General features: G+C 39.5%; 2 protein-coding genes across 2 annotated transcripts in view; both read left to right on the top strand.

Moving 5' to 3' along the window:
- The first annotated feature begins 55 nt into the window (after window positions 1–55).
- On the top strand, window positions 56–2251 carry pet117 (PET117 cytochrome c oxidase chaperone). The gene is made up of 2 exons (XM_088341302.1): window positions 56–241; window positions 2126–2251. The coding sequence occupies exons 1-2, from the start codon at window positions 146–148 to the stop codon at window positions 2249–2251; spliced, it is 222 nt and encodes a 73-aa protein (XP_088197428.1). The 5' UTR covers window positions 56–145.
- A 2431-nt stretch (window positions 2252–4682) lies between these two features.
- kat14 (lysine acetyltransferase 14) overlaps window positions 4683–18794 on the top strand; it is a 28521-nt gene continuing 14409 nt past the window's right edge. The window contains exons 1-5 of the mRNA XM_088341298.1: window positions 4683–4929; window positions 5300–5421; window positions 5482–5603; window positions 5839–6011; window positions 17151–17549. Of these exons, the coding sequence (XP_088197424.1) occupies window positions 4683–4929; window positions 5300–5421; window positions 5482–5603; window positions 5839–6011; window positions 17151–17549 (1063 nt within the window). The remainder of the gene's footprint in view (window positions 4930–5299; window positions 5422–5481; window positions 5604–5838; window positions 6012–17150; window positions 17550–18794) is intronic.

The following is an 18794-nucleotide window of genomic DNA, read 5'->3' on the forward strand; positions in this document are numbered from 1 at the left end:
CTCTAACAGAGGAGAACGGTTCCAATGTTGACCAGGAGCGACGCTGCAGTATCTTGACCCCCCATGAAAAGAAACACGAAGAAGAAAAAAAAAGTCCTCAGCCGGCTACACAAACACTCAAGCTAGCTAAGCGTAAGCTAACGTAATGTCCGCGACCTCGAAGGCGCTCCTGGGACTCTCTGTACTCGCGACAGTGAGCACCGTGGCCGCGGTCCACTTCAGCCAGGACTGGGAAAGACAGGTCGGCACCCGGCGCCTCTTTTACAACACACACGCCCCCCAAAAAAGACACTTTTACGCCGCCGAGCGTTAGGAGCTAGCATGGCTAACTAGCCACTAGCTCTTTTTGTTCTTCTTTTTAGTCTTTTTCTGTTTTTTTTCGGTTTGTATTTTCAGTTTTTAAATGTGTTTTTCTTCATGTTTTTAAACCTTTGACATATTTTAACGTTTATTTATTTGACAGTTCTTTGGTGGGGTCCTGTTTTTTAAAAATGGTTTAATTTGTTTACGTTTTTTTTGATGTCCGTTCTTCGGTCAATACCCAATAAAATACTGTCTTACGTCCCGTTTTTCTCCTGTTGTAGCGTGTCGTTTTAATAGGGACTCACTTCTCAGGAGGGGCGTCCCAAATATTTTCAGACATATTTAAATGGCAAATGGTCTGCATTTATATAGCACATTTTAAGTCAATGAAGACCTCCCAAAGCGCTTTACAATGTGCTTCACACTTACCTATTCACACACCAGGGTTGTGTAGGGTTACTCTAACTGGATTATTTTCAATTACTTTTGGATTACTTCAATACCAAATATGCTAATAAAAGACAAAAGAAACTAAATATGAATAAAATGACTTAATTTAACGGAATACATGGAACGGCAAAAATTATGTTGGCAAGCACATCATCATCATTAGCTGCACCGCTTATCCTCAGTAGGGTCGCGGGGGTGCTGGAGCCCATCCCAGCAGTCATCGGGCATTGGGCAGGGGACATCCTGAACTGGTTGCCAGCCAATCCCAGGGCACACGGGGACAGACGACTCACTTGCTCAGTCACACCTAGGGACAATTTGGACCGGCCAATTCACCTGAAATGCATGTCTTTGGAATGTGGGAGGAAACCGGAGTGCCCGGAGGAAACCCACGCAAGCACGGGGAGAACATACAAACTCCGCACAGTAAGGCCGGGAGCTGGATTTGAACCCATGCAGGAGGTTCCCACGACCTCAGAACTGTGCCCCACACGCGCTAACCACTGCGCCGCCGTGCTGCCTGTTGGCAAGCTGTTTGGATTTATTTTCATTTTATTTCTGTCGCATTTTACGTTAGTTTTGCCGGAGATCAAAGCCAGGAGTGAAAGCTTACCACGTGTTGTGAGTCATCATTTTATTTATATTTAGTTTCTTTTGTCTTTTATTAGCATATTTGGTATTGGAGTAATCCAAAAGTCATTGAAAGTAATGCAGTTATAGTAACCCTACCCAACCCTGTCACACACACACTCACACACCAATAGCGGCCATGCAGCCATGCAAGGCGCCGACCTGCTTATTGGAGGCATTTGGGATTCAGTGTCTTGCCCAAGGACACTTCGACATATAACGCGGAGGAATCGGGAATCGAACCTGCGATCTTTAAATTAGTACTTTGTTTCTCTGCAGTCTGACTCAATAGACCAAGCATTAAGAATAGAAGAATAGAATTTACTTTTATTGTCATTATTTGTAACCATGCACACAGAACGAAATGTCGATACATTTGACCCGTACAGTTAAACTGTAGCGAGCCGATTCAGCCGCAGCTAAACAAGGCGCCGCCATTTTAGACCCAACTTGCTGTGTTGGGAGTCATTAGGTGACCAAACCCCCCAATTCCAACCTTTAATGCCGAGCGACAAGCAGGGAGGCAATGAGTACCAATGTTGTAAGTCTTAGGTATGACTCGGCCGAGGCTTGAACCAGCGACCTCCCAGTCTCGGAGCGGGCGCCCTACCATCTAAGCTACCGAGCTGTAGTCCCTATCAAATGAAGAAAACTGAATTTAAAGCGGGAGTGTTGACAATGTAGCAGCTTGTACTTGAGAATATACCGTGCAGAGAACATGGACGTGTTTTTTCATTTGCAGCGTCTTCACGAAGGCGTTTTGAGAGATTTGGAACGCGTGGAACGCAAAAAGGAGAACGTCCGTCGCTTGGAGGAAAGTAAGAAGTTGGGCACTCGCCTGGAAGAGGAGCGAAGGGCGCAGGAGTAAAGGTAAGATGGGGCCTCAAAAATTCAGCCATAGGTGAGCCAGGTATTCCAGCCTGATTCAACCCGAGCCTCTTCAATTACTGTATTTTCCGGGCTAGAAGTCAAGTATAGGTCGCATCAGCCAAGTAATGCTTCAAACTTATACAAGTCACACATAGAGTATAAATTGCATTTTGGAAAATGAAATGAAATGATCTGCATTTCTATAGCACTTTTCAAGTCAATGACTTCCCAAAGCGCTTTACAGTGTGCTTCACATTTCCCAATAGCGGCCTTGTATAGCAGCCATGTAAGACGCTAACCTGCTTATTGGGGGTATTAGGGGTTCAGTGTCTTACCCAAGGACACTTCGACATGTAACACAAACAAGCCGGGATTCGAACTGGGATCCCTTGATCCCAAGACGAGCGCTCTACCTCCTGAGCTACTGCCGCCCCGAGGGAAAGGTATTTGATAAAATCCCACAACCAAAACATACCATGAAAGGCAATTTAAAATCAAAATTAGGGGTCGAGCGATGCAGGTTTTTCAGGGCCAATTTCGATGATTGGCATTAAGAGGAGGTCGCCATGTTTGGAAACGAAAAGAAACATGGGGCATGTCTTATTAATTCAAATCCAACTTGAATAGCTCTCTAACATATTTTAGAGTGAATCAGAATTTCAACACAACTAACGTGACTAATTTTTTAGTTAAATAAAACAATGCTTTGCAGCGTCTCGTATAAAGGTACATTGAAACATAATAAGCTCCCTGGTTTTTTTAAATGAATAAAAATGTCAATTTAACCAACATGACTTATACACAAAGTGCGTGGAAATTTCAACGATGCTGGCGAATTTAAAAGTGCAGGCACTCCTGTGTTAGGGCCAGATTGACAAACTCAATGTTATGCTAACAGCCAATTACTCAGTCTTCCACTTTAGTGTGCTCTCTCTCTCAATGACAAACACACGTTTGATGTTATGATAAGAGCTAATATATCAGTCTCACCTGGATGTGCTTCCCTAAAACAAGTCAACGTTATTTAGGGAGTAGAGGGAAGAGGGTTTTTAGGAGCAAGAGAGGCGGCTGCATCTGTGACTTAATAACGATCGGCAAAAAGATATCTATCAAATTCCCAAAAATCGTTGTCGATAATCGTCCCGCCCTGTAATCGGTCGTCCTCTGTTTTCTGAACGTTTGTATCCCGATGGGTACGAGAAGGTGGTGTCAATATTTTCAACTTGCTCAATTATGCTAGGTGCAAATTTTCTGTTCTTACATTGTCATAAAAAAATGAGAAACTATGTCATTTTAGTGACATTTGCGCAAGTGACGTATGCTTGGTGGGGGCATTTCGCGCGTCACGACACAGGAAGGTGGAAATGATGAACATAGGCCTAAATTCGGGTCAGACTTGGAGTTGTGGTTAACCCCTTAGTGTTCCAAGGGCCTGCCGCCAGACTTGATAAATACGCGTCTGTGCGATGTCGCCAGTCACTGAAATCAGTCATTGTTACGCACCATTGTTACGTGCAAGTGTGCACAATCAGCGATTTGACTTCTGAAAAGGGATGTCAAACATTCTTTCACAATGTCTAAAAAATTGGCCAGATTGAACGTGGGGTCTAAAAAAGACCAATGTGGGAGAGCTATAAAAATCGGCTAACGCTAGAAAATACACCTGTCAAAAAACTTGTTTAGTTTTTTTTACAACTGCAGCTGGAGGGGAGGGGGAGCAGCGGACAATTTACTCGCTCTCGGCTCGCTGGTCACACTCCCTCTGAGTCTCCCCCGTCTGCCTCTGTCTTTTATTGAAATCACAAGACATGGAAAAGTACTGGTATGTTGAGACAAAAGATCAAGACCATTCCCCTGGAAAATTACCAACACCTTTAAACAAAAACAGGAAGACTAAGAGACGCCAAAAGGAACCTCAAACTGATTAGAAATACACACCATGTGCAAATACAATTAAGCCTACTTTCCAGTAAAATACAAAGTTGCAAAGTTTTTGTGCTGTAAACTGGTCGTCTTCAATGGCCTCTTTTGGAAACGCCTCGATCTACCTTTAGAAAATGTGTCCAACACAACGTTAATTTTTCCGAATGTGATCATATTTGACTGGAGAACAGACAGGCTTCTAGCTTATTCCCCTAGTTGTTTCGCAGCTAAGATGCGCATGCTACACTTATCCGCAGGCATGTGATTGTAAGAGAATAAAACCCTTCTACTTCTGTGTGTTCCAACTCGGATGATTCAATGTTAGTAGCACATGCAGCGGGGACAAAACGTTGAGAGTGTTCCCTTTCAAAAGAGCGCTAAACGGTTGAAGAAGAGCATTCAATGTAGTTTGGTGACGTCTCGGATTGGCATTTGAGGCACATTTGACAGGAACCTTAAGGGGTTACGATGTTACCTCTGTACAGGAGGCGGAACTCCCACTTGAGATGGAGGAGGACGGCGATTGTCTTGGCCCCTCGGGTGAGGCGGGGGGCAGCGGCGCCTCCTATTCGGGTCTGGAGGAGGGCGAGGTGGAAGGAGAGACCCTCCTGATGGTGGAGTCGGAAGACCAGGCCTCCCCGGACCACAGCGGAGACTCCCTGGCAAGCGACTTGCCCGAGGAAGCCGACGCCCTCTATCGCGGACAACCAATCGACTTCTACTGCGAGCGATGCCACAATTGGATACCCGCAGGTAAACATTTGAGTCTGCCGTAAGATTCCAGGGACACGGTGTCATATCGGACCAATAGATGGCGCTGTGTTGTGCTGAGCGGGAATACCGATTATAGATACTCAACGTGACCAAAACACAACTTTGTACTCCTTTTTTTTTTATCATGCGGTTTTTCGTTGGACCCTGTCTTTTTCTCTTTCTCGCTTTCACTCCATTCTTTCTCTCTCTCGTGTTCTCTCTCCTAGCTTGTGTTTGTTAGCTTAGACTCATTCGAGTTGGTTGGCAGCGGTGAGGCGATTGTCTAACGTAAGCTTGGGCTTGTTAGCTTGGATGTATTCTAGTCGCTATGCAAAAGTGAGGTCGGGCTAACACGAGCTTGTTATGCTAGCTGATCTCCAGGGCAACCAGCCCAGCTACCTGAAAGGCGACAACTTCTTCAAGTTCGTTTGCGGCGACTGCTCGGAAGACGGCAAGGAAACCTTCGAGAGGATGCGTCTCACCTGGCAACAGGTGAGGAGGGGCGGGGTCCTATGATACTCCGCCCACGCTAACCCTTTGGCCATTTCTTAGGTGGTGATGCTAGCCATGTACAACTTGTCATTGGAGGGGAGCGGGCGACAAGGCTACTTCCGCTGGAAAGAGGACATCTGCGCTTTCATTGACCGACACTGGAACTTCCTGTTTGGATCCAGGTCACTTCCTATTTGTCTTTCAGCACATTTTCGCCTCCTGTTACTCTGAAAAAGGCATTCGTTACAGTTGCTGGTTACTTAATTTCGATCGTAATTGTGTTGCCCCCTAGATTTCTCACTCCTAAAAGTAGCTTTTTACTCCCAAAGTAAAACGGTTGTCCCGTCTTGTAACCCGCTTCCCGAGCCACTTTCTGAGGGTTTTTTTTTTTGTTTTGCGTTTGGCCTGCCCGGGTAGGAAAAAGACTTCGACATGGTGGAGCACGGTCGCGGGCTGCCTGTCGGGAGGTAGTCCCGCCTTCTTCCGATCGGGGGCGCAGGAGTTCAGCGAACCCGGCTGGTGGAAACTGGTCCACAACCGACCCCCGGTCCGAAGACCGCACAGCCACAAAGCCGCCACCAAGATTAAAGGTGAGGCACTTTTTCTGCCGAGCTCTTCAGTAAAGTCCCATTTTTAGCTTTAGCTCGTAACTAGCTATTACATTAGGCAGTGTTCATTTTACCTCTGACAAGTGATGGGTCCCACGGACTCGCATGCTCAAAAATATATGGGTCCCAACAGAGATCTAGGACTCCCCAAAATTTAGTGTTATCGAGGTTGAAATTGTAAATCGGCGACAAATATATAATATAAATCTATATATTCATTCGGTTTTAATCATCACAGTTAATTGGTAATACAAAGCAGTTAACACTTCAGATTTTTCAGTTCATATATTCTTCGTGGTTTGCTGTCCCGCCACAGTTGTAATGCCTTCTCAAGGTCCAATCCATTATCATCCTCATAGTGTAACCAGGAATATAATTTAGTCCATTTTGGCAGAAAAGTCCTTTTCTTGCTAGGAGTATCCTTTTGTTTATTTTCTTTCGTCGAATAGTTCGCTTCAACGCACGTGTTTTCCTTGCCTCTGCGATCTTCCGAAGAATTTCTCCGCGTTTTTTTCGTGCCGTAATTATTGCCGTTGTTATCACTTGCTGCATTATGTTTCGACTTATTACTGACACTGAAGAAATTACCAATTTTGTGTTGATTTTCCCCTAATACTGTTTTTTTGGAGGCATACTCATACCTGTCAAGCTCCAGGGCTCCATGCCCTTACAAAATTTTGTATTTTCTCTTACAAAATACAAAATAATCTTACCACATTTTTTTTCAAACGTGTTTATTTCTGTAGTTTAACATGTTACATGTGTTTTGTTATATCATATATATTGTTAATGAACATTTTGTCGTGAGATACTGAGTTGCTCGACATGAATGAGGTCTATTATAAAAAAAGTTCAAAAATGACGTCGCTTGGACGTTCACTGTAGAAGGAAAAAATGCATGTAAATATAATTAAGTAGAATACTACATTTTTGTATTCAAATTATTAATTCATTTTTTGCATTCAATTATTGTTGGTAATATACTGATTAAAGTGATAGCCACAAACCTATCTTTTTTCATTTTCTCCTTTTATACTTCCTTTTTTTCTTAACTTCTTTATACAACATCATGATTCGTAATTTAATGCATCAAAGCAAGTGAGCCGTTTGAGAGCCGGCTCTCTTGAATGAGTTGAGCCAAAAAAGCCGGTTCTCTAAAAAGAGACGGACTTTCACTACACAACTCGAACTCGTTTGACTTGATTGATTTGCCGTTTCGTGATAGTTGGTGTATACCGGATGGTCCCCATCATTGACAAATTTGCGTTTTTCCGTACAGATTTTCTTGTACGTCGTAGACGTCTTAAAATGCATCATAAACGTACTTTGTGCGGCAAAAACGTACAGCTTGACAGGTATGCACACTTAACCTTCACTCGACGACAACCATCACAACAATGACGTAATCTCAAAGCAACGAGATCTCGCTTGCCGAGATCGGCGTGCAGACAAAAACTCGAACCGCGAGACCAAAATAACAATGGCGGATCTGCCTGACGAAAAGTTTGGAGTGCGGTAAATCTTTGTTTAAAAAAAATAATCGGGTAATAATGACAATTTGGTGTCAAAAAAGTTGCGTCCCGGGGACGCACGTTGATTGACACAAAAATGATGCGTCTAGGACGCAGGGACGCGGCCAAACCAGAACACTGATTAGGTCCCATTTCTTTGTCTAGCTTTTGTTTCAAGTCCTACTTCTTTGTCCGGCCTTAATTCAAGTCCCTTTTCGTTTTCTAGGTTATAAGGAAAATCCCATTCTTTTTGACCAGCTTTTGAGCCAAGTCCCATTTCTTTGTCTAGCCTTTAAGTCAAATCCCATTTCTTTGGCCAGCTTTAAACCCCTTAACAATCCGCTCTTTTTTGTCATTTTGTGCTATTTTTTTGCATCTACAGTGAGAAAAAAGAAGAGAGAAACACATAGAGAGTAAAAAAAGAGTAAAACGAGACTGAAAAAGAAAATTAAAGAAAGAGAGAAAGATCAAAAGAACAACGAAAAAAAGATAGTGTCAAAGTCAATCATTATTATGACTATTTCGTGGCCATATTTGCACAGATAAAATACATGTATATGGTTTAATTCGACATTATGGTGGGGGCAAAAAACTCACGCGACCTCTTGTTGAGTTTCCGGAAAGAGAGAGAGAGCCAGGAAGTTTATTCGTGACGTCAGAGGAACCAGTACAGAGCCAGAACGACTTCAAAATAAAATACAAGCTTGATAAAAGTACAAAAGATATTACACTCATTGTTAAGACGTTACTTTATGTGTGTTTGTATGAGAAACATTGTTTTTATAATTAGTAATATAAAAACAAGTTGATTACCTTGAGACATAAAATCAAGAGATTTACATTAAAAACCTGACATTTCCCCCCTGTTGTTAATCTCGAAGAATTTTAAAAAAATAGATTGGTAATCACACGGAGAAGTAAAAAAACCTTCAACAAAAGAAAAACTTTCTCGCCTCCAAGGAATGTCTCTTGCTGGGAAAAACAGGATAAAACAAACACAGACAAAAGCATAAAAAAAGTTGGCCAACTAAAACGAACAAAAACAAAAAGGTGAAAAAGTTACAAGTGAAAAAATCTCCAGTTAAGCAATCGCTAACTCCAAGGTTATTAATGGAAACCGCGAGAATTAAGATAAACAGAATGAAAAGATCCCCAAAATCATTTTCGAAACTGTAGCATCACTAGTTAGGCAAGAGGTTAGAATGCATGGTGCCAATTTATCAAAAAATTGTATGCATAAACAAACCTCTAAAACCCTTAGGAAAAATATTGTTTTATTTTATAGCAATATGACAACCAGCATCGTTAAGATGTGTGGATGTCTCACTATAGGAATAAAACCCAAAATCAAAAACATTATATCCTGTCACCCTGATGGGTTCTTCATCAAGTTTGTGACCTAATGTTGAAACGCATCAGAAAAACCTTGATATTTCTTATCATACGTTCATTCTATGATCTGATTCATGTGAAAAAACGTCATTCTCTTATGTTAGCTCAATTGTCAAGTTCTTTGACCTAGCAAGTATTTGTTAGAGAATAAACAAAAATTTCAAAGAATTAATCAATTAATCAGTGTTAGTTTCGATTAACCCAGTAACTATGTTTATAGTTGTGGAATATCTGGTTATTATCAGTGAAATTGTGTGATGTGTGGTTGCTGATACCAATGTATCAAAGCAGTCCGCAAAATCCTAAGTTTTCAACAAAACCATCTTATTTTGGTACTTTTACGACCACCATCTCTCTAGATATTGAAGAGTCCGATACCTATTCTTTTGGAAGAATAGATTAGGTCACTATTGGAAGCTTTGATGCCGTTCTTCATGAGCATGGCCACCGTTAGGATCCCCACGCCTCCTGGCGTGATGACATGTTGCTTGTGGATGATAATGGCCTCGGACGTGTGTAGACATAGCTGATGGCGAAGGTGCTGGCACACTCCCCAGAGTCCTGACCTCTGGCCTTGGGAAGAAGTTAAGTTTGACGCTCCCTGGGCTGACAGAACTCCATCATCTGATCAGCAAGGGTCACCTTCTCCTGTATGGATGAGAAGCATAAATCAATACCATAGAACTGAATATTCAGGGAAAGCTATAGATGGAAAAAAGACTAGACTTAAAAAATTTTTTTGTAGTAGTTTATTCTATGCCTTTCTTCCCCCCTATTGAGACTTTATGGCTCAAAACAAATTAAAAAAAACAACAAATTCATTTATAGATTTGTATATTTTCTTAAGTTGTCTTTATATTTATTATAAGTGAAAATCAAAATCCCCACTATAAGTTTCCCTATCCATTTTGAGCATTTTATCCCAGAATTCCAACTCGAAGATAAACAATTTATTTTTTAAATTGTCAGTTCTAAATTTCAAATTTTGCTTTTTCACTAAATCTAGTCACTGAATCAGTTTAACCATTATCCTTGTCAGAATCATTTACCCTGATTTGAGTGATTGAGTGTTTTCTTTTTTGTGGATTGATCATATTCGGAAAAAATTTGTATGCACTTTTTATTTGCATTTTCTTTTGATTTTCAATGTTTTATCTTGCTGCTGGCCATTCCCCTCGAGGTAGATGACCAAGATAGATTGTTAAATTGTCAATTTAACCCAAGAAAAGACGTTTTTATTGTTATGATTCACTCTTTGTTTTGCCTTTTGTAAAAATCATAACCTATATATTATCTTTTCAGTAAGTAAATTTGTTCAAAATAACAGTATTTTGCAAAGAAAGCAGGTAATTCACGCTCAAAGTGAATGATTTTGCCAAAAATGAAAAATACCATCCAAAAATGTTCTCAATGTGGGCGATAATCTAATGGTAAACGGTTATTTTAATTGATTTTTGTTAATCAATTTGATAAACATTGTAAATTATGTTATATTACATTTCTTCTGTGTAAAATTTTTCTATTCGTCCAAATTTCGTAATTTGAATCTCAAAAAACAGTTATATGGAGAGCTTATTCAGAAGACAATTTTTCATCAATTGCGGAAAAAACTAGGTTTTAACTTATATTTTACGGAATGTCTCAACTTCCCCCCTGAGTTAAAACCTAAGTTCACAATCTATGAATAGGAGTGAAATCAGACACATTTATAAATTTGCAAGATGAATTTATCAATCTTCCTCAAATACATTTACACTTTGTATTAACAAGACTCTATATAACTTCAAGCAGACGTATTCTTGAATGTTGTTGTCTTTCAGTCTTTTGATTTGCTTATTCCACATTTCATTCACCATTTGAATGTTGCTTTTGGCCCATCAAAAATAGTTTTTCAAAAATGTGTCCATGTCAAACACAAAATGACTTTATTGACTTTTTTGTCAATTTCACTGGTAACGACTGCAGGAATCTCCTGTTAGCTGTCTGAAAAGCAGCTGGGATGTGCCCCATCACTCCCTTGATGTCGTTGTTGATGAGCGTAGCTGGGATGTGCTCCATCTCACTCCCTTGGCCTCGCTGTTGATAAGCGGCGCAGATAATGGATGACTGATGTCTTTGGCTCTTTCAGCAAATTATTTTTGTCCATGATTTCTTTTTGACAGGGTGGTATGTCCTTTGAAGAGTAAATGGACTTTCAAAAAGAAAGGAAAGAGTCTTTTTGTGGAATTCACTGGCACTTAAGAGTCTCGTTAATTCCATTGTGCTTATGTAGTGGGATTTTTTTAGTAAATTGGCCGGATTATTCCATGTCTTAAATTTTTCTCTAAATTTAAGTACTAGTAGACATTATCTTTGTTTAATCAATTTCTATCCATTTATTTCCCATGCAATTATTTTTAAATTAGCATGATATGTCTCGAAATCAACTAGTCCTTTACTTTTATTTCCTATGACCCTTTTCAAGATTGATCAGTTTCTCATTGTCTTCTAAAAATGCTCTTCCATAGAAACCGTTTCCTTTTAACTTAACCAAACCATAAGTCAGTATTTGTTATACATTTGTTTATCACTTGTCAATCGTAACACTCATTCTAAAAAAATTCAGTGTGTAATCAATTGTCCTCCCAATTTCCTTTGGGCTAAATTTGTCAAAATTCCAAACCCTCACACTAAACATCAAAAATCTCAAAAGATCAACAAAAATTTCTCAAAAAATGCCAAATCGAACTTAATGTCATAACTTCTCTAATTGTATTTTCTTCTCTCTGTAACCATAATCAATCTTTTGTTATTGATTCAATATAGAGCCATACATACATGTCACTTATGAATTCTCTTTTATTCTGCGCAACAATCTTTGTTTCTACGCACTAGTCTTCGTTCTAAGCATCCTTTCGAGATCCCTTGTGATTAAAGCTAAACAAATTAACGATCTGGTCCGACTTAATACTTGTTTCTTTTTTTTCCTGTTTAAAAGAAAAAAATAGATTCAGTGACTGAAATAGCTTCAGCTACGTTATGATTTCTAGTCTCCAATTCTTTTTTGTGTTAATTTGTCGTCATTTTCAAACTTCTTTCAAAATTTTGATTATTTGAAATGGTTCAAATGACCTATTGAGAGTAATCTATTATTGAATACGAGAACAACTAGGGAAATAACCTTTACATATTACGCCTCTTTTGAATTTGTCCATTTACGAACAAGAAGATGAACACTAAAATTATGGACGGTTTTCCAGTCATCTTCATTGCTTTTTTCGTCCCTGCTTTATCAGGAGCAAAACTACATGTCTTAGTTATTACCCTTTTGCTATTCGCATATTCAACAAGAAATGATTAGTTCGGTTTCCCTTTAAGTTGTCATTATCATTTAGTTACTCTTTAACAAAGATTTAACACATTACAAGCCTAATCGTTATTTTGAGTTTTATTTTCCTGCACGCCGATCTTAGCTAACGAGATCTCGTCGCTTCGAGATTACGTCATTGTTGTTGGTAATTCTTGTCGAGCGAAGGTCAGTCTTTTTATTAGACAAACTGCTTTTTTCCTCGTTCAATTCATCAAAGAGAGCTTGCTTTTACGGCTCATTTGCTTTGATGATATCACGAATTATGTTGTACTAAGATGTTAAAGAGAGAAGTACAGAAAGTAGAAAAGTGGAAAAAAGACAAGGCTGTTATTTGCAATTACCATCAACAAATGCAGAAAATAAATTAATAATTTGATGATCAAAACTGACAGGGAATTCAAAATCCCTATCATATTATCATTATTGATAGTTCAGTATTAAAATTGTTTCATATATATATTATATATGTGTGTGCAGCACGGTGGCGCATTGGCCAGCACGTGTGCGGCATTACTAAGGACCTGGGAACAGGTGTGTGTGTTCCAAGCCAGCCACTGGGCTCCTGTGCGGAGCTTGCATGCTCATTGTTTCCGTTAGTTTCCTCCGGCTATCCGGATCACTTACCTCTTTCAAAAACATGCATTTCAGGTGGACTGGCTGGTCCAAATTGTCCCTACGTGTGAATGAGCTAGTGAATTGTCTATCTTTGTGTGCCCTGCAATTGGCTTGCAACCAGTTCAGGGTGTCCTCCAATCGCTGCTCGATGATCGCTGTGATGGACTCCAGCATTCATGCACCCCATTGAAGACAAGCAGTATAGCTGATAAGATGAGATCTATACCAGCTCAGTAGCCTAGATGGTAAGGCGCCCGCTTTGAGACTGGGAGGTCGGTGGTTCGCGCCCCGGCCGAGTCATTCCTAAGACTTAAAAAGTGGTCGGCGGCGCCCTCTGTTGGCTGCGGCTGCATCGGCTCGCTACAACGGGTCAGGTGCAATCGACATTTCGTTCTGTGTACATTGTTACACAGAATGACAATACAAGGAAATTATTATTATTATTATTATTACTTATCATAGTTATGGTTCATACCGGCCGAATATGAACTCAAAACTTTTCTGCATCTCACCTGTAACGCCCTTATTGTTGATATATTCCTTTAATATCATAAAAATTGGGTTTTCACTTACCATTGTTCAGCACATATAATATCTTCATCATGTTATTAGTGCTACCTTTCGCTGATCCTATTTTCTCCTCATCGGGTTGTTGAGTCCAAATGACACAAGAACCAAAATTCTAGAACTCAAAACATCGTTAGTGCAACACTTTTGCTGTAAAATCAAACTTTACTTCAGTTCCTTTGTAGTGTTTTCACGGTAGTTCCCTAACAATATTTCTGTAACCCATTTTGTAACTATGTCAGTAAATGTATATTCTATTCTATCATAAATGGTTTGCATTTATATAGTGTTTTTCAAAACCATGAGTAACTCCAAAAACCTCACATAATGTGTTGTTTTTCACTTTTCTTCGCAAGTTTTCCATACCCAAATTCCAGCAAATTGTTTTATTTAAGTATCTTTTCCCTTTTAACACTCTTTTTTAGCTTACCAGTTTAAATGTAAAAATGACGTGTATTGATCTACGAGTCATTTTAACATTTTTATTCCACTCAATGAATTTTCTGTCCATATTCATTGAAAATAAAGTATTCATTCACTCTTTTTTGGTAATTTTGTATAAAAATCCTTTTACCTCAAAATCCATTCCAATTTGCTCAATTTGATACTTCCCCTGTCTTTACAGTCCTTAATTTTCTAATTTTGAACTGAAAACCGGAATATTCTATCATTATTTTTATTATTGTATCTTTAGTAAGTGTTATTCTGGCATTAACTTCATTTAACGCATCTAAAATAACTCAAACATAAGTTTTCTGAACTTACCACTCCTAAATTTATCGTTTTCCAATTGAAAAAAACTAAAAAAAATTTGGACCGAAAAAAATATTTATTGGAACCCCTTAGGCCCGCAGGCGTTATGTTGTACACCCTTAGCGTCAAACGCCGATTTCCCAAAAAACGAACGTTTTCGATTCCTAACGCGATGTGCTCTCGGTTCCACCCAAAAACAACATTTTCAAACGGTCTTACTGTTAAAAACAAAACGTTTCTGTCGTTGCAATGTGCACTTAAATTCGCTTCCTTTTTTTCCTCTTTTTTTTTTTTAAAAAAAAATGCACGCGCTCTCTCGTTTGCGGCAATTTTCCCTCGTATTTTTCTATTTTTTTCTTTTCAGTTACGTGGGCCGATTAAAGCCAGCGCAAGACAAACATAAGACAAGAAAAATAAGAATACAGGAAAGTATACAAACATTTAAAACATTGAACAAACATAAAACATTTGACAAGACAAAGGCCCACCAAAATTGGCTTTGTTTAGATAGTTTTAGACGGTGCACCGTGAAGCCATGTAGTCTACTTAGGGTATTTTGTTATCTTTTCATTTTAAAACGATTTCAAATCGGGGACTCTACCAACTGTAGAGATTTAATATATTCACAATAGCGAACCACTTTAAGCCCTCTTCCTCTCTATGATATACGTGGCAAATTCCAATATCATAAGACTGCCGTCTAACTTTCCGTTAACAGCAACTGAAACGAGGCCATTCCTCTAGTTTCAGGGCTACCGACACTGTTAGCGATGAGGCGAATCCTCGAATCCAGTAATCGGCTCGTCAATTTATGAATCACACATACACACATATAAATATATGTATCATATATATATATGGACATACACAATCATATTTGACTCGGTGAGGCACAACCCTCGAACCAATTTAATAATTCGCTAATGAATCCCCAATTATCAACTTCTTCTTTCATTTTATGGCTTTTCTTAAAATTATTCCAAATTTGTATTTAAATACACGCATTTTACCCCTGCAAGTACACCACTCCGGTTCGTTGAAGCCCGTTCCTACTCGATTCCAAAGGACTTTGGATGCTAACCTCGGTATGCTAACCGTCTGGTCCTTTGTGTTGTTACATCCCCAATCCATCCGAATCGAATAAAAAACGCGGAACATCCGGGTCACGGCACCATTTGTCAAAGTCAATCATTATTATGACTATTTCGTGGCCATATTTGCACAGATAAAATACATGTATATGGTTTAATTCGACATTATGGTGGGGGCAAAAAACTCACGCGACCTCTTGTTGAGTTTCCGGAAAGAGAGAGAGAGCCAGGAAGTTTATTCGTGACGTCAGAGGAACCAGTACAGAGCCAGAACGACTTCAAAATAAAATACAAGCTTGATAAAAGTACAAAAGATATTACACTCATTGTTAAGACGTTACTTTATGTGTGTTTGTATGAGAAACATTGTTTTTATAATTAGTAATATAAAAACAAGTTGATTACCTTGAGACATAAAATCAAGAGATTTACATTAAAAACCTGACAGATAGATTAAGAAGAAGAGTGAGCATTAGAAAGAGAGTGAGGAAGAGTGAGACAAAGTGAGAAAAAAGGAAAGAGCAAAAGAGAGAAATAGATAAAAAATGAGAAAAAGAGGGTGAGAAGGAAAGAGAAAGTTAGAGAGAAAGAGAAAAAAGAGAAAAAGAGAGCAAGACGGAGAAAGAAAACAATAGAGAAAAAAATGAAAGAGAGAAAGAAGATAACGAGGGAAAGAGAGAGTGTGAGAAGGAAAGTGAAAAAAGAGAAAGCAAGAAAGAGAAAAAGAGAAAGAAAAAATATTTGAAAAATGAGAGTCATTTATTGTTGTTGTTTTTTTATAATTGTGTTTGTTTTTTGGTCTATGTTTGGTCGTTTTTTTGAGCAGTTTTTGGTCGTTATTTGCCTGTATTATGTATTTGGGGTCATTTTTTTATTTCTGGTCAATTCTAGTAGATTTTGTAGTCATATATTGATCGGGGATTTTTGGCAGTTTTTTGTTCTTCTACCCATTTTTTTCATATTTTTGGCATTTTTGTTATCTCAAATTTCTGGTAATTTTTTTTTCATAATTAGCTTTTTTGGTCGAGTTTGTATAATGTGGTTGATTTTTGTCGGATTGTTGCGTCAATTTTTGGGTCAATTGTTTCTTTTTGGTTCATATTTGGGTCTGTGTTTTAGGGCATTTTGTAGTCTTTTTTTGGTAAATTTTGGACATTATTTGGTAGTATTTAGTGCTTATTGATAATCAATTTCTTTGTGGCAATTTTTTTTTGTCATATTCTGGTCAGGGTTTTTTATCAAACTTTGTGGTCAATTTTGTTTTTTTTTCTGCCCATTTCCTTTGTCATATTTTTGTTTTCTCGTAACATTTTTATCACTTTTTTGTCACAATTAGTTCGCCTTTTTGGTTTTATATAATGTGGTCAATTTTTGTAGTATTTTTGCGTCCATTTTTGTTCATTATTTGGTAGTATTTTATGTTTTGGGCAGTTAATTTCTTTGTTTCTGGTAAAAAAAAATAAGGTTTGAATATATTTTGGTCGGGGTTTTTTTGGGCATTTTTTTCCCGTCAATTTTTGTTGTTTTTCTTGGTCATATTTTGGGCATTTTTGTCGTTTTCTCATGAATATTTTGATATCAGGTCATTTTTTGTCATTTTGTTCCTTTTATGGTCAATTCTTGTCATTTTTTTTTCTATTTTTCGTCATAGTTGTTTTTTTTTTTTTATGTATCTTTTTGGTCAATTTGTGGTCATTTATTGGTGATATTTACTTTTTTGGATCAATGAATTTTTTTGGGTACATTTTTGTTCATTGTTCTGTCATATTTTGGTAAGGGTCTTTTGGCCGTTTCTTTGTTCAATCTTTGTGTGAAGTCCGACTTATCTGAAAACTTGCGGTAGGCGTGTCCGTGAAATCGGCGGCGGAGCCAGCCACGGCGCCAGAAGGCCTCCGCAAACGGGGCGTCTGCGGCAGGAACCCGGTAGAGACGGCCATGCAGCTGAAGGAGAAACGTTGTCGAACTCAGGAAGCCAAAGACATCCGGCGGGCGCAGAGGGAAGCCGCCACCAGGGGGCGCGGCGGGCGACGCCCCCCAGATTCGCTCCTGGAAAAAGGCGAGGTGCTGGAGTTCTCTTCCCTGAGTTCTTCGGACAGGACGCCGCTGAGCAGCCCTTCTCCCTCGCCCGATTTGTCGGCGCCCGGCACGCCGGCCACGCCCGCGTCCCACTCGGCCACGCCCAGTCTGCTCTCCGAGGCCGACCTCATCCCGGACGCCATGCCCCCGCAGGCGCTCTTTCACGGTGAGTGGAACGTGGCTGCCGTCCTATCGGCCTTTGCGCTTGTTTGGGAATTTCTGTGGCTGCTGGTGTCTTTGCACTACTTTCCTTTCCCTATCGCAGGCGCGTCAAACTCAATCGAGCTCTGGGGACACATGTTAGAAAAATAAGACTTACGGGGGCCGTACTAAACGATGAAAGAGGAAGAGAAAAAAGAAAAGTGAGAGAGGGAAAAGAAACAAAGGGAGGAAGACAGAGGGAAGAGAAGGAGCGAGAGACCTAATGAGAGAGATTGAGAGATGGGGAGGGAGAAAGGGAGAAATAGAGAGATACAGAAAGAGAGTGGGGATGAAAAAGAAAGAAAAACATGGAGAGAGAGAAGGAAAAAAGGAGACGGAGATAAAGAGAGAAAAAATAAGAGGACAGAAAAAGAGGGCGTGGATAAAGAAAGAAGTAAAAGTAGAAAGACAGAGAAATAAAGACAGGGAGAGAGTAAAATCGTTTTTTAGAGCTGTAAACTGGTTGTCTTCCAACAACCACTTTTGGAAAGGCCTTGAGACACCTTTAGAAATATGTGTTAAATACACTGTTTAGTTTTTCAGATGGTGATCAATTTTGACTTTGGACCTGGTAAGGTTTCAAGCTGTCTAGCTAAGATGCCCATGTGATTGCTGAGACAAATAAAACCCTTCTATTTCTGTGTTTCCAACTTATCTTACTCAATGTTAGTAGCACTTCCAGAGAGGACAAAACCATTGAGAGTAATTCCTTTCATCAGAGAGCAAATGCGTCCAGATTTTCGAAGAAGGGCTTTCAATGGACTTTGGGGACGTCTTGGATTGGGATTTGAGGCACATTTGACAGGAACGTTAAGATGTCCAGTATATGTAATCAGTGTTCTCGTTTGCCCGCGTTCCTGCGTCCTAGACGCATCATTTTTGCTGGGGACGCATAGTGTCGAATCAACGTGCGTCCCTGGGACGCAACTTTTTTTGACACAAAATTGACATTATTACCTGATTACTTTTTTTTTAAACAAAGATTTATCGCACTCCAAACTTTTCGTCAAACAGATCTGCCATTGTTGTTTTGGTCTCGCTGTTCAGGATTTTGTCCGCACGCCGATCTCGGCAAACGAGATTGCGTTGCTTCGAGATTGCGTCATTGTCCATTATCCATTATCAGTCAAATCATGATACCCCTCACAGCCAACAGCCCGAGACATTTGATTCTAGCCAAGAGGCTAAGCCAAGATCCTAGCTAAAAGGC

This window comes from Urocampus carinirostris, chromosome 8 (genome assembly GCF_059441175.1).
Source record: "Urocampus carinirostris isolate Australia breed hairy pipefish chromosome 8, RoL_Ucar_1.0, whole genome shotgun sequence".
Classification (NCBI taxonomy): Eukaryota; Metazoa; Chordata; class Actinopteri; order Syngnathiformes; family Syngnathidae; genus Urocampus; species Urocampus carinirostris.

What these genes read in the sequence shown, in the direction of transcription:
- pet117 (XM_088341302.1), top strand. Translation starts at nt 146, where the DNA reads ATGTCCGCGACCTCGAAGGCGCTCCTGGGACTCTCTGTACTCGCGACA. An exon ending in GCCAGGACTGGGAAAGACAG is followed by an intron (nt 242 to 2,125) that starts GTCGGCACCCGG and finishes TTTCATTTGCAG; the next exon opens with CGTCTTCACGAAGGCGTTTT.